This window comes from Colius striatus, chromosome 5 (genome assembly GCF_028858725.1).
Source record: "Colius striatus isolate bColStr4 chromosome 5, bColStr4.1.hap1, whole genome shotgun sequence".
Taxonomy (NCBI): Eukaryota; Metazoa; Chordata; class Aves; order Coliiformes; family Coliidae; genus Colius; species Colius striatus.
The window spans coordinates 38,885,351-38,899,279 of record NC_084763.1 but is presented as its reverse complement, the minus strand read 5'-3'; the positions used below and the strand labels follow the sequence as shown (position 1 = coordinate 38,899,279).

At 38.5% G+C, this 13,929-nt stretch overlaps 1 protein-coding gene across 3 annotated transcripts in view; it reads right to left on the bottom strand.

Annotated features, from left to right (window-relative positions):
* The window catches only part of LOC104551552 (sodium channel protein type 5 subunit alpha), a 175,584-nt gene that overhangs the window by 46,561 nt on the left and 115,094 nt on the right, over nucleotides 1–13,929 (bottom strand). The window contains exons 17-18 of one of the 3 annotated variants that reach the window (XM_061996676.1): nucleotides 9,108–9,254; nucleotides 2,301–2,421 (exon numbers count right to left, since the gene is read on the bottom strand). In XM_061996676.1, the coding sequence (XP_061852660.1) occupies nucleotides 2,301–2,421; nucleotides 9,108–9,254 (268 nt within the window). Of the gene's footprint in view, nucleotides 1–2,300; nucleotides 2,422–2,848; nucleotides 2,862–9,107; nucleotides 9,255–13,929 lie in introns of all 3 variants that reach the window. The other 2 variants (XM_061996677.1, XM_061996678.1) reach the window with 2 other exon arrangements.

Sequence of the window (13,929 nt, the reverse complement as noted above, 5' to 3'; positions counted from 1 at the left end):
GAATCTCTTTATTACAAGCCAGTAAAAGCAACACTAGATAAACTTGCCCAGTGCTAGCCCTTCAATATAATAATATAACCTTGTCATATCCTAGCTAACTAGACTGTTGTTCGTTGGCTTGCTTGTTTTTTAACTAGGACAGAATGATAGCTGCGTAAGGTTTAATTGCAATAGTAAGTTTAGGTAAAAGTATTAGAAAGTATTTAATGGAAGAAGAAAACACTTTGTTTCCTTGAAGAAATAAAAACATCTGTTAATGTCATTGCAGTAAGAAACATTTGGACTTTCGGTTTATGGCACTTTGACTTGAAATTCTATGAGCAAGCATTCACATTTCAGGTTTATGCATTCTTGCCAAATCCATGAGGAATGTGATCACATTTAGTCTACACAGTAGAGTTTGAAAAGTCTGCATGGATATGGGCTGCATAGGAAAGCAAAGTAGATATGTTGGGGAGGATGTCACCTGCAACTGTATCCCCAGTGTCCCTCGCCACTCTGCACTGGGACAAGGGCCGGGACCAGGTTCTCCTTCAACTCCCATTCACAACTCAAGACTCAGATGGATATACCATGGGAGAAGAGGAAAACATCCTGATTTGATCAGGAAGTGGTAAGGAACTAGGGAAGATGAGGAATAAAAGGCAAAAGGTAGGGGCAGGGGTGCTTAGGTCAAAGGGAGCAGGAGCCAGCAGGGTGGATGTAGCCCAAGGCAAGCCTGGGGTTCAGCCCACAACACCTTCATTTTTCATTTCTCTGATGTCAGGATGATGAGTGGACTTGAAAACTGGCTTAACGCTTCCAGTGATCCATCTCTGAAGGGCACCACGTGCCACCCTGCAGTGGAGAAAATCTGATAGACTGGGTTGGTACTGAAGGGGTTCTGCATGATGGAGTTTCAGGCATTTCTGATTAGTTTAAGAAAGAAAAAAATACAGAGCGATACTTCTCTGAGAACTAATCAGGGCCTTGCACTGAATGAAGTGAAGGGTTGTTTGATGTCTACCTCATTTCTTGAAAAAGAGAAGGCAATCATGGCCACCCACAGTTTCAGAACTTGCAAATTGGCATCTGACTAGCATTGGTCTTATAACACTGGCTTGTTTTAGCAATTACAATATAATTTCTCACTTTGGAATGCACAATATAGATTGCTACTCACTAGCCTCATCAACAAATATATTGTGAAGGGATGAAAATACTGGATCTAAATTCTAAATGTTATTATATGGGCCGGAATAGTTACACTTTCTTCCATCAACTGCATTAATTTTTGGCTACTGCTCTGAAGTAGAGCTGCCAAAAAAAAAAAGTTTAGATCCTAGGGACATTTGTAAGCCCTGCAGGGCTCCCTTACCTCATTCAATCATCTTTCTCACAGATATAGAGATGCACATTTTTGCTGACTTCAGGGGCATCCATATACCCAGCAAATCATTTCTGTCTGATCCCATCTGAGAAGCTCTGTTTTTATTTATAATATTCCTTGAATTGTCAAGAGAGTATACTAACATTCAGCTAACTCTATTTTTCCTAACCCAGACAAATGAGGAATTTGATGGAGATAATATCTGGCATAAAACTCACTCTGAGAAGAAACAACACATTATTTACCTTCTAGATTTACTTTATAATAGATCTTCTGATGTAGTTGAGTTTTAAACCTGTGTTTTGGAGCAGGTCTATGTTAAAGTAATAATAAATTGACAGTGTCTTTCACTACTAAGAGTTATGTAAATGGGATTTGTTGTTATCTAAAATAACCAAGTAAAATATTTTTACATAACACATCCCTGGTCAGATGAAAGTTACCGGACATGCTAATCTTAACACTCTCTAAAACAGGTGTTAACAACACATTAAAAATGGGATTAATGAAGTCTCCAGACAGTTTCTGTTAATTACTGGTCAGTTCTGTACTAAATTTGACCTTATACACTTACTGGAAGGCAAAAGCCTTCATTGACCAAGTCAGAAGATCGATGTTTATTTTAAAAAAACAAAACAGCTTCATGGCAAAAATTTGTATGAAAAAATCCTAGTATTTTAGAATCCAAACAGCCTTTTAGAGTATGCTTTTGGCTTATCTCACCTTGGAAATACAAAATCAAGTGACAAAAAGTGATTTTTCAGTGTGTGTTTGGATCATTACAGTAATTAATTAATTACATTAAGAAATTAAATTAATCCAGTGAACTACAACTGCAAGCAGCCAGAGCAATGTGGTATGAAACTAGAGTGACGTTCACTAAGAGGAGATTTCTTCCTGCAGCATTGCAGTGAAATATTCAGGCCCTTACCTTCAGGGAAGCAATCTTCAGGCTCCATCAGCTCCTCAGCAAACTCAGGGATCTGCTCCAGCAGTTCTGCAGGATTTGTCAAATCCACTGTGCTGCCTTCAGAAAGACTGATTTCATCAAGCTTGTTGTCAACAAGAGTAAAGATGAGGAAAACAAATTGATCAATCGCCCCAAAGGAAGTAATGCAGTTTTTATTACACTAACCAACATCCCAGCAAAAGCCACAACAGAGACATCGCCATGCACTTCACATGGTGCCCTCTCCTTGACTGACAGCTCTGCCTACTCTGCAGTGATATATCATTTGAGTCATCAACAAGAACAATCACAAAAAGTTAATGCGTAAAACTTATCTTTTAAAACAAAAAAGAAGCAAACTGTAGAAAGAGAGTGAACAGCCACTGAATATTAATGGTAGGTGGAAGTTTGGAATGATGGAAACACTCATGATTTTAAGAATTATGCATCCTGAAGGCTCATACCTTCAGATGGAGCGGAACCAGAAGGGGGATCTAACTCCTGAAATGACAAAGGAGGAAATTGATGACCTGTTTTGGGCTCCTATCTCTGAGGCCTCATTCCTGAGGCTTCTCACCCTCAGCCGATGGGTGAAATCTGCACCTTGTCAGCCAGGATCATGCTCTGTCCACTTCAGGCTGCCACAGATTCTCTTCCAAGATAAGCAGAAGTCCTTTTGTCACCAGGATCCAGTCACACAGTACTAGAAGCACACATGTGAGGGGACTTTTCTACCTGCCTCATTCCCAACCCTGACTTGTTCCCACCATGTGATATGACCCCTCATCTTTTGGTGCCACATTTTTGATCTCAAGGTGACAAAGGAGTGAATCATGGCTTTTGAAAGCCTTTCAGAGGCTTTATAGCTTGCCTGAAATATTTGACACCATCATTTTAGAAATATTGTTTAAATTCAGTATTTCTCAAATCTTCCTCTGAAAAATGGGGAGAGGAATATTCCTGCTCCCTGAAGCATTGGTTGTCTTGTCTATTTAGAGCAGAAACTCTCAAGTAGATCTGGGTAAAAATTTCTGGGGAATATATTACTTAAAAAAATGTTTTAGAGGCTGAATTTGCTATTAAAAGATATCTGGTACATGATTAAATAAGTCATCCAAATGTTAAATAGAAATTTCATTTCAGGTCAAAACTTTCTTTTAACAGAATCAAAACATTTTCTGTAGAAGAAAAAAAAGGATTTCTCCCATATTTTATTTTATTTTATTAGTCAAGATAAAACAGTTCTACAAGTTCATTAATCCAGAACTATGTTTTACTTGACTATTCAGCTTGGCCTCTAAAACAAAAGCTCTAATATTTGCCCATCCCTGCTCTCTTTTTGTTTTTGAGTGTATTATAGTGCTACCTGGTATAAGTGGGAAACACCAAAGCTGTTATCTTCTATGGGCTATATCAACACAAAATTGCTATAAGCAGGAGACAGGAGAAGTGGGTCATTTGGCAATTGTCTTATTCTGTCTTCTCAGTAACTGCTGAAATATTTTTTGCTTTAACTTGCAATATTATTGTCTCCATTAAAAAAAAAATAGGACAATAATACTTACCCACGCTTTTAAACAGCCTGTGAGATAGTTATATGAGAGATGGCACGTACACATAAAACATTATTTCCATGAGGATGATGGTGATGGAGTTAGAGAATAAGTAGAGCTTTATATATTTATTATTAATGTGAAAATGGGCCCTCTGTTTTCCACTCTACACAGCCAATGCAAAATTTATAGCTGAATTCAGAGAAATGCTGAACCTGGGGTAAAATGGGCAAGACTGAACATTCCAGCAATGCTTGCAAGCAGGGATGGAAGCTACTTGTTTGCAATTATCTGCAGCATCCATAAGGTCATAGTCTTGGCTAGGGTTTTTAATGCTCTACTCAAAAGTACTGCAAACAGTCGAGAAAAGACCTTTTAAAAAAGAGAGTCAGAACAGAAAGTACAGGTCAAAGACACGGATAAAGCTTTAAAAAATCCATATTGAGAAAGTAGCTGTTGTACAGAGCCCATTTTCTACAGACTACCGACGGTCTATGATGGTGGAAAAAATTTCATACCAAGTTTTATCAGTCAGAACTTTCTGATACTGTTCATTAGGGAATGCATTTAGTCATTATCTGTTCTGTTGTGAAGATGTCAAAACACAGATCACCGAAATAGTCCTACATCATACACAGCTGAAGGATGCAGAAAATAGGAGTTCCAATGAGAAAAGAAGCCTTATTGGATATAACTCTTACCAATAGACAGAAACAAAGAAAACTGTGGAATAACATGAGCTCAACAGCATTGTTGATGAGAGAGCTAGATTTAGTGAAGACAGGTTAGGAAATTTACAGAATATAATATGGTATGATTATAACAGACTACACTGAAAACAGCTTAAAGAATCAAGAATTCTCAAAGGTTACTTATCAAGAGGATTTTTCAGAACACATCAGAATCCATCAGTACCAATGGGAGATGGGGAACATGCAAAACAAAATAGACAGGGTATCTCCTGAAAAGCCTTCAAAGAACAGACAGCAAACGTGGATTCAGACACTAGACAAAAGTTTGAAGGTCCAAACTGGGACTAAAAAAAGAAGGAACAAAACACATGAGAGAGGAGGGAAAGATTAGGAAAGCTTGTAGGAAAGAAGCAAAGGTTACTCTTTACCAGAAAGGTTAAAGGGATTAAGAAGGTTTTCAGGAACTCAATAATGGAAAGAAAAGAACTATGTACATAATAATAATTGATGAGGGAGATGTAACTACTCAAAATTCAGTTGCCTAAGAAAGTAAAATATTTTTAAAAGAATCCAACAAGGGGATCAATAAAGAGAGGAGAGACCCTGTTAGATTTAATACAAATGTAAGCAGAGAAGTATCTAAAAAGCCTGAAATGTATGCAAATCAGCAGATATAGACAAGACAAGACATATTGTAGGGCATAAACGGATTCCATATACCAAGTTAACACACCATTAGCAACCAATATTGAATGCTCATGAAAAATTGGAAACAGCTCAGGAGAGCTGCAATAAGTAAACACAATATTGAGCTTAGACAAGAGGAAAAGGGAATAATCTTGGAAATCACAGAGCACTAAACACTTTCTGTAGCCTGTGATTAAAGTAAATGGAATACAGACTCAGAGGAGAAAAGGAGAATACTTCTTGGAGGAAATGTCATAGAGACATAAAGTGAGGTGGTTCTCCTGTATGCTAAGGGTACTCTGCACAAAAAATGGAGTGCAAAGAGGACAATAGAAAGCAAAAAGGACAAATACAGAATCTCCTCTTTCCTGGAATGTGAGTGAAGGAGGTGCACCAGGCAGAGACAACAGGACTCCTCAGAAGTCCCTTTGAGAGACCTGTCACTAGTGCATAAATTTATGCTGCTGAAGGTAGTTTTTAGTGTGTTTCTGTGTGGAGTGGTTTTTTTTAAGTATGCAGACAGGGCCTCCACACCCGCTGCTTGTACTTGTTAAGAGTGGCAAGTTGATGTGAATGAGTTTTTCAAAAAGCCTTTATCAGTGAGATGTTGAAATCTCACTGAAAGATGATGTTTAGTCAGAGCTTAACTCTCTTCTGTCTATTCCTCTCTCCCTCATCTCTGAAGATCACAGCCTTAATCTATCAAATTGACATATGATAGATATCTATTATAGAAAAGTCTCCTTTTAAACCAAATTGTAATTGGCTTGGGACCCAAATATAACACAAATTTTGTCTTCAGAGGAGTGGATCTGTAGGGATTAGAGTCAGCATTATCTTCAACAAAGATGCAGAAGAAGTACTGACCAATATAATCCTCATGTTAGCTGATAACATTAAATTGGAGAGAGTATTGAAACCAAGGAAGCAGAAAGGAAAAAAGAAGTGAAACATGGAGAGAATGACTCAAATCAGTACAAATGAAAGAGTTTTGGGAAAATTTCAGTGGAAATCCTGGGAATTTGGGGTAATACTTTTAAAAAATAGGCATGATTCTGCAGTGGGATTTAACAATGTGGAAAACCTATGTGAAAACTAACATGTCTAGATTATGAGAAACTATTTCCTTTCTTTATGGTTCAATGGAAGTTGTATTTGGAATATTGTACTTCCTGGCAAAACAATTCCTAAAAGGAACATTAGAGGAAGCTGCAAAGAAGGAGGTAAAAAAGTCAGATAAAGAGCACAGAGATACTAATTCACAAGAAATAATGAAAAAAACAATGGTGTGTGACTTCAGAGAGTAAGCCAAAGACAAAAGTAAACAACAGTATATTAAATTAAGCAATATTAATTCATAAAAAGAAAATTATAGATAAAATTGGTAAGAGTAATGAAATGGTGTTTTGAAAGGTAAAAAAGATTTTCTTTTAAAAAGGCCTGGTTACACCCAGCCATGAGATTTTTTTTCTAAGCATGTGAATTATTGTCTTTGGTAAATTAAGAAATCCAAGTTGCCTGACACATTTAAAGGTAGGTTCCACAAAAGCTGTACAAAATATTTTACGGGGCCATGTTTTGGCAGAGAAATCAATCAGTTTGTTCTTTGAGGTCTTATTCACCTGTAACATCAATGATTTTATTTCTATGGTGTGCTACTGATGATTTGGTTAGGATGAACTTTTCATCGTATAATGTATCCTTTACTGATATCAACACTATTTTATTCATTCAGTGCTTTTTGTTATTGACTGAATCACTCGAAGCCCTGTCTCTGTTAATTCCTCGCAGTTGCTGGCTTTGTTTGGCCAGTCACAAGTTCTTGGGACATTCATCAAAAAGATGATTAGCATGTCCTTATGTGCCAGCACAAAGATTATTTCTGAATAGAAGGATTGTAAGTATGTAATGTCCACGTAAGATCTGGCCTTCAAAAATAGCATCCTTTAGGCTTTGCTCTTTCATGTTGGCATCCATAGCCTCATATGAACTTCCGTTTGATTTCAAATTATCCCTGGATTATTGCCATATTCCTCCACCTCTTTCTAAGCAGACACAAATAGAATCAATTATACTCTACTATAGAAAGGTGACATTTGTGTCCCAGGATCCTTTGAAAGTTGATGGAGGAAATGGGGATTATTTCTTTATCACCATGTTGTTTAATATATCAAGGCTAGAATGTTCCTGATGTATCATGACATTTCCTTATAGCACTAAAAAAGATATAGTTTCCCAGTCTCTATGTTAGGATCACATGGTTTATTAATCTCAAAAGAAAATTAAATATGAAGGATACTTAATTCTCTGAGAGAAAAAAATTCTGAAACAGTCTTCTAATTCTTCCTAGTTAAAATGTTTCATCTCATTCTATGAAAGTTTTGGGTTGCTTTGGTAAATAAGTATCTTTTTTTTTCTTGAAATTGGGATATAAAAAACTCATGTCTCTTTCCTCTAAAGTTCAAGCCCTTTTCTTTCTGAAGATGAAGTTCAATATTCCAAGAAGCCTCCTTGCATATTCTGGCATGGAGGACTTCTCCTTAAAGCAATGCTTCATGGCTAGAGGACATCTGATTACTGTGAGTAGAATTTAGCTCACCTAATTGTATATAACTCATCTGGTTATCCTAGGTTCCCTTAACAGTCAAAGGAGAGAAATGGGCACTTTTAGAAAATGATACATCAGATCTAATTTAAATCTTGATTTAATTCAGAGATGAAACACATTTACCTAACTACATTGGCTCCAGATCATCACTTACTATAAAAAGGTCTCAGATGATAAGCTGAGATACAGATATCTACATTTAGTTCAGTAAATTCCACCCCATGTGACAAAACAAATAATCAGGCCTAGAAAAGATGAGTTCTGGCACTGATGGGTGTTTCGAGTTGTCTGGTCAAAATTTCTCCATAGGACTGCTCCTGCTGGGCACAAACTTGCCAGTTTTTTTATACTAGAATTGAGGAGGTGTGATGCATATTGATACTTTGTCATCATTAATTTAATCTCCCCAAACCAACACTGGTTTCAACCTCAAGGAGCTATTTAGTTCCCCAAACTCCCAGGACACAACTCAAAACCTCCAGTTCCTGATTTCAGAGAGAGGAATCTGTCAGTCTCTAATAATAAAGGCAATGATTTATCAATGAAATGCTAAATCTCAATGGGAAAAATCCCAAGAAGTCAGCAATTAGGATAGAGGGAAAATTAAAGCCCAGAGTCACTCAGTGTGCATTACAAACACATGTGCTTTTGGTATTTACATTTATATTGATAACACAATCCTATGAATTGAAATAATCATCAATGTGTATATATCAGAAACAATGAGCTGAGCTGCTCTTTTGCAAATATCAACTGAGTGATATCAAGACTTACTATTTAGTTAGTATCTTCATGTCAGGTACCTAAATTGTTGCACCTTTCTTGGGTCTAACAGGAAAAGATACGGTAATCTGTGACAGATAGCAGATGCCCTGCAGTGAACTCAAGGTACAAAACTGCCAAGTCAGCAGACACAATTCTTTTAAGCTACTTTTAACACACACACATATTTGCTCCTAAAATAAGTCAGTAACATTATATATTATTTTTGAGGGTTTTTTGCAAAGCCTCTTGGAATCCCATCTTAATTTATAATACACATTTTTCAAGTTTTCCAATTATTTTTATGACAACAAAATCCTCTCTTCTTTACTAAGACTGTAATACCTACTCCGTACCACGGCTTTCCTTCCACTTGACAAACACTTATTTTGACAAGCCACAAACTCCACAGAAATCAGTGGCATGCACTATGGAGCTGGTGCAATGAATTGCATGCAGTATCAGGTACGAAATTTGTTTCTGTTACCTCTTTTTGCCCTACTGGAGGTGGTGGCTCAGCCTTCAACTGCTTATCCACGTGCAATTCACTTAACTCTTCACAAATCTCAGAGTTCTGACTCCGGACGCCTGGGCTTTGGTATTGCTGACCCCTCAGCTGCAGCTGTTTTTCCTGCTGGAAATAATCCTATATGGGTTTATTATCTTTTTCTTTGATAGCATGCTTATGTCTTAAAGAGAACTCCCCAGCTTGAAGAGAAAATAGCCTGGACTGTACTTGTCAGTGGATAACAACTTAGGAAAAAGAAACAAGGTAAGAGAAGCTTAAGCTGTAACTTTTGAGCTTTAACAACGGGGTAAGTCAATATATCTGGCTATAGAAAATGGAAATATAAATAAGCCAACATTTCTTCTCTGAACTCTTGTTGGTGGGATGGGAGGAAATTCTCTTACAATCTCCATTTTGAGTCTGGTTTTGAGAAGTCAGCTTCCTCCAGTGACCTGAGGCACTCAGAAAGGTGCTTGTAGTTTAGTCAAATAACCAAAGCTCAACACAGTACTATGAGTCTCCTTGAAATAGTATGGAAAGGAGCATGCCCAGAGGAGACTATGTACACACTGAAGAGGAGGAAAATGTAAAGTTCACTGGAAGAGATAATAGGTATCTAAAAGTAGGTGTGCAAAAACTGCAGGTAAACACTCAAATGTACATGGCTTCTATTCAGCAAAACATCTGGACTGCTTCGAACAACAAGACTTGACTGCAGGTTGAAAGGAGAGCATGTCTTTAACTACTTCCCTAAAAAGCAATGGGCTCTGGAATCAGAGCAATATTTTTTTCTTTCTGCAAATACCTCTGACTAGACCCAGTGCTTGCTAGTATGAATGTTGCCATTAAATCCAGCCACTTCTTCCTGGGGTGATGATTACTGCTGTTGAGCTCTCTAGGAGTGCTGCCAGGACTAATGGCAAAGGAGAGTCTGTTCGCAGGGGTGGTCCTTAAAACTCAAGGTCCAGGTTCTCTACTGGTGTAAACCAGTGTGGCTTTATTGATGCATCTAAGACAGCGATTTCTCTGAAAACTCCATAGCTCATCACAGCACTACCATTGTTCATGCCATTACTAACACTGCTACTAAAATATTAATAAAACTCTAGCCAGTTTCAAAGGATTGTGCTGAATTGCTTACAGAGGGACTTCCATGCTGAGAAAAAAATTACAAGCATAAGAGGATTTCAACAGTAATTATTTAAACCTATTTATCTTTCACTTGTCGACCCTTTTTTTCCCTTGGCTTGACTGACATTCAGTGTTATTCGTGTATTAAGTGAGTTTCCCTTCCCCAGGGAGCTGCAGCCTACCTGCCTCAGTTCTAAGCCACATCACCACAGGGAGTCCCTCAAGAGGTACCAGAAGCAGAAAAACACTTTATTCCAAATATAACTATCTAAAAGAACAGACGACACAAAAGAAGCGGTTGGTTAAGCAAATTTCTCTCCATATAAATACTTTTGGACTGTCAGGTTTGCACCAGCCCTTTCAAACATCGCTCTGTTTCTAGCAAATTAATTTAAAATCAAATTACTTGTTTCCTGCTTCAGAGAGCATGTGGTCTAAAATATATTCTAACTTTCATAAATCAAATTATGCATGTCCAAGCCTGTTCTCTTTGCCTAACAATGTATTACATACAATTTCTAGGCACAGTTTAGTACTGATCTTCACAGGACAGAGACTGCCCCATAATCATTGAGTTATGGTTCTGTCCCTGACAAAAAGTAACACTCTTTAAGATGTAACTTTTGAAATGGTGTAACGTTCAGGGCAGAAGCTAACATGGAAGGCACATGTTAAAAGTGTAATGTAATCTGAGGTGACATCTCAAGTTCATTTATGCAGAAAGGTTGTGCACTCAGATTCATTAGAGACTATGCAGTGTATGAAAACAGACTGTGTAACTCAGTTGATTTGACAAACATTCAAGTTGTTTAGCAAATTATTGCACTAAGCTAGAATAAAATGCCAAACTTGCATCAATTATCTATTTACTAAACCCTCTGTGTGGCACCACGACTTGGCAACACTTTCCTAGTGACTAAACTCCAGGAAATGTGGTCCTGGCTGCTTCCCAGAAATTGCAATAGCACAGAGTATCTGATGAGTTAATGCTAAAACTGATGAAACCTATCCTGGCAAATTATCCAATGGAAACAAGAAGCATATGTTCTCAGACAATGATTTGGTTCATCATCACACATTTTCTGACTTGTCCTGCAAATGTATAAGGTGAAAGAAAATCTCTGAGAGAAATAGATGCATCAGAAGAATATGGTTATATAGACTGACCCCAAAAGGAGCCAGGGGAGTTTTTGCAAGCAGCTGATGACAGCCCTGGTAAGCCACTCTCACTGGGATGCAACAGCACCTGAAGAACATCACAGACTTGTTTGGGAAAAGGTGGCTTATATTGTTTAACTTTCATAGAATCATAGAATGGTAGGGGTTGGAAGGGATCTTTACAGATCATCTAGTCCAACCCCCCTGCACAAGCAGGTTCACCTAGATCAGGTCACATAGGAACTTGTCCAGGTGGGTCTTGAAGACCTCCAAGGAAGAAGACTCCACAACCCCTCTGGGCAGCCTGTGGCACTGCTCCATTATCTAAACAGTAAAATAGTTTTTCTTGTGTTTAAGTGGAACTTTTTGTGTTCCAGCTTCATCCCATTACCCCTTGTCCTGTTGCTAGCTACTATAGAATACTTTAGATATTTCTAAATGTTAATAAGATCTCCCCTCAGTCTCCTCTTCTCCAGACTAAACAGCCCCAGTTCCAGCAGCCTTTCCTCATATGAAAGATGTTCCAGTCCCCTGATCATCTTTGTGGCCCTGTGCTGAACTCTCTCCAGAAGTTCTCTGTCCCTCTTGAGCTGAGGAGCCCAGGACTGGACACAGTACTCTGGATGAGACCTCACCAGGGACTGTTTGCTTTTGTTCTGATTCCAGATGATTCGTTCTTCTGGCATCAATGGCAGCAGGTTTATTTCACGTAAAGCTCCCCACCATGGGTGGTTTATATAATTTGTTTTTAATTTTTGTATCAAGTGCCATGTTGCCAAGGCAATACACATTATGTTAGTATTTATTGATTCAGTTGTTGTCATAATTTATAAAGTAAAACCATTCAGCAATACAAAAAATTTGTGCATACAGAGGGTTGGGATCCCAGCACAGACCCCTTTAGAGCATAAAGCAAAAGTTTGCTCACCTCTGCTCTGATTGAAGCCCTAAAAAGAAATGATGTGTCAACACTGTAACAGTAATTAGCACATGGAGGAGGATGAACCCTGTGTTGTCTGCCTGTATGCTGCAGGCTGGTTGTAGCATCAGAAAATCAACAATCAGGTTGAAAACAGATCATAATTTGGGTGACATCTCAAGTGTGCTTATACACATATCCACATACTTGTTTGCTGACATAAATAAATACAAAGGCTCCACACTGTGTTCTGCCTCTGAAAAGCACAGTTTGGCTAATTGTTTCAGGCTCGAATGGGGATTAGTGCAAATGCCAGTCCTTTGGAAAGGGGACTTGCTGTTGGCAAAACAAGACAAATACCTGTCATCAACAGGGATTCACTTTATTCCTTCCCCATGGAAATATTTTTTCCATCCTAAACAAATTCAGAAAGAAAATCCCAGGAGCTGCCTTTTGGATGGTGATCAGTTCAAATGGGATCTCCTGATGCTTCACTCACTCTCTAGATCATGACCCTGGCTTGTAACATTTGTTCCCTGATTCTCTGCCCATGACTGTTGTGGGAAAAAAAGATGTGCACAGCCTTTGATAGCAGGAAGCTTCCTTTCCCAAGCAGGTGGGGAGGCAAGAAATGGGAACTGTTCTGCAGCCCTGCCATTGCAGAGCTAGCAAGCAAAGATGAAGGATATGGCACAAAAAAGTTGATTTCTTTTATGAGGTTAAAATAAAGTTAATTTATTTTATGAGGGTATCCCCTGTCTCTAATGAGACCGTGCAAATGCAAACTGTCCTTTACTCAGTCCATAGTGCGATGGTAAGCTTCAACTTCGTGTATCTTCTCTGCTCCCCAGCAGACTCATGTATCTCTCTGTCTCTTTGAAGACCAGTTTCAAGACATTAATGAGATTTCAGGGTTGTTCAGGTTCTGTGGCCACTTTCCAGGAATGAGCTGGTCAGAACATTCCCAGGTGCGGACTTAGAGTGGTGGAGTGGTCCCTTCTGCATTCAAGTCTGAATGCACTTAGCCATACATGGGGGACTCTGCTTTACCACAGGTTGCTGCCTGTCAGAAAACCAGCAGCAGCAGACAGGGATACTGGCAACAGAAATATCTCTGCTTTAGCCATTCATAGGTAACTGACACTGTGAAACTGAGCCTCCTTGAGAGCAGCAATCAATCCTTTACTAGATGACAACATATTTTTACCTGTTAAGCTCCCTGTAGTCAGTTTTTAGATATCAATACCATAATAGGAGTCTGAGGAACTTTTCCTGTATAGTAAACTCAGTTCAGCAGTGTGACACATATAGCTACGAGAGGACTGTTTACTCTGTAAAGTAATTGTTGATGTTTGTGTTCCTCCTTGCAGACAGGCATGGATTTCATAAAATCACCATGCCTGGTAGCAATTGGCATCATTTCTCGGCAACAGTTTGTGTCTAGTAATTGGCACTCATCCTCTGCAAAGAAGCCAAGAATTGAAAACTGAACTGTTTACATCCTATCTCTGCATAAGTGGAGAAGCAAGCAGATTGCACTGCTGATGAAATACAGCAAGCCTGCATTACTGCCTGGGTGGCTCCTGTTCTGTG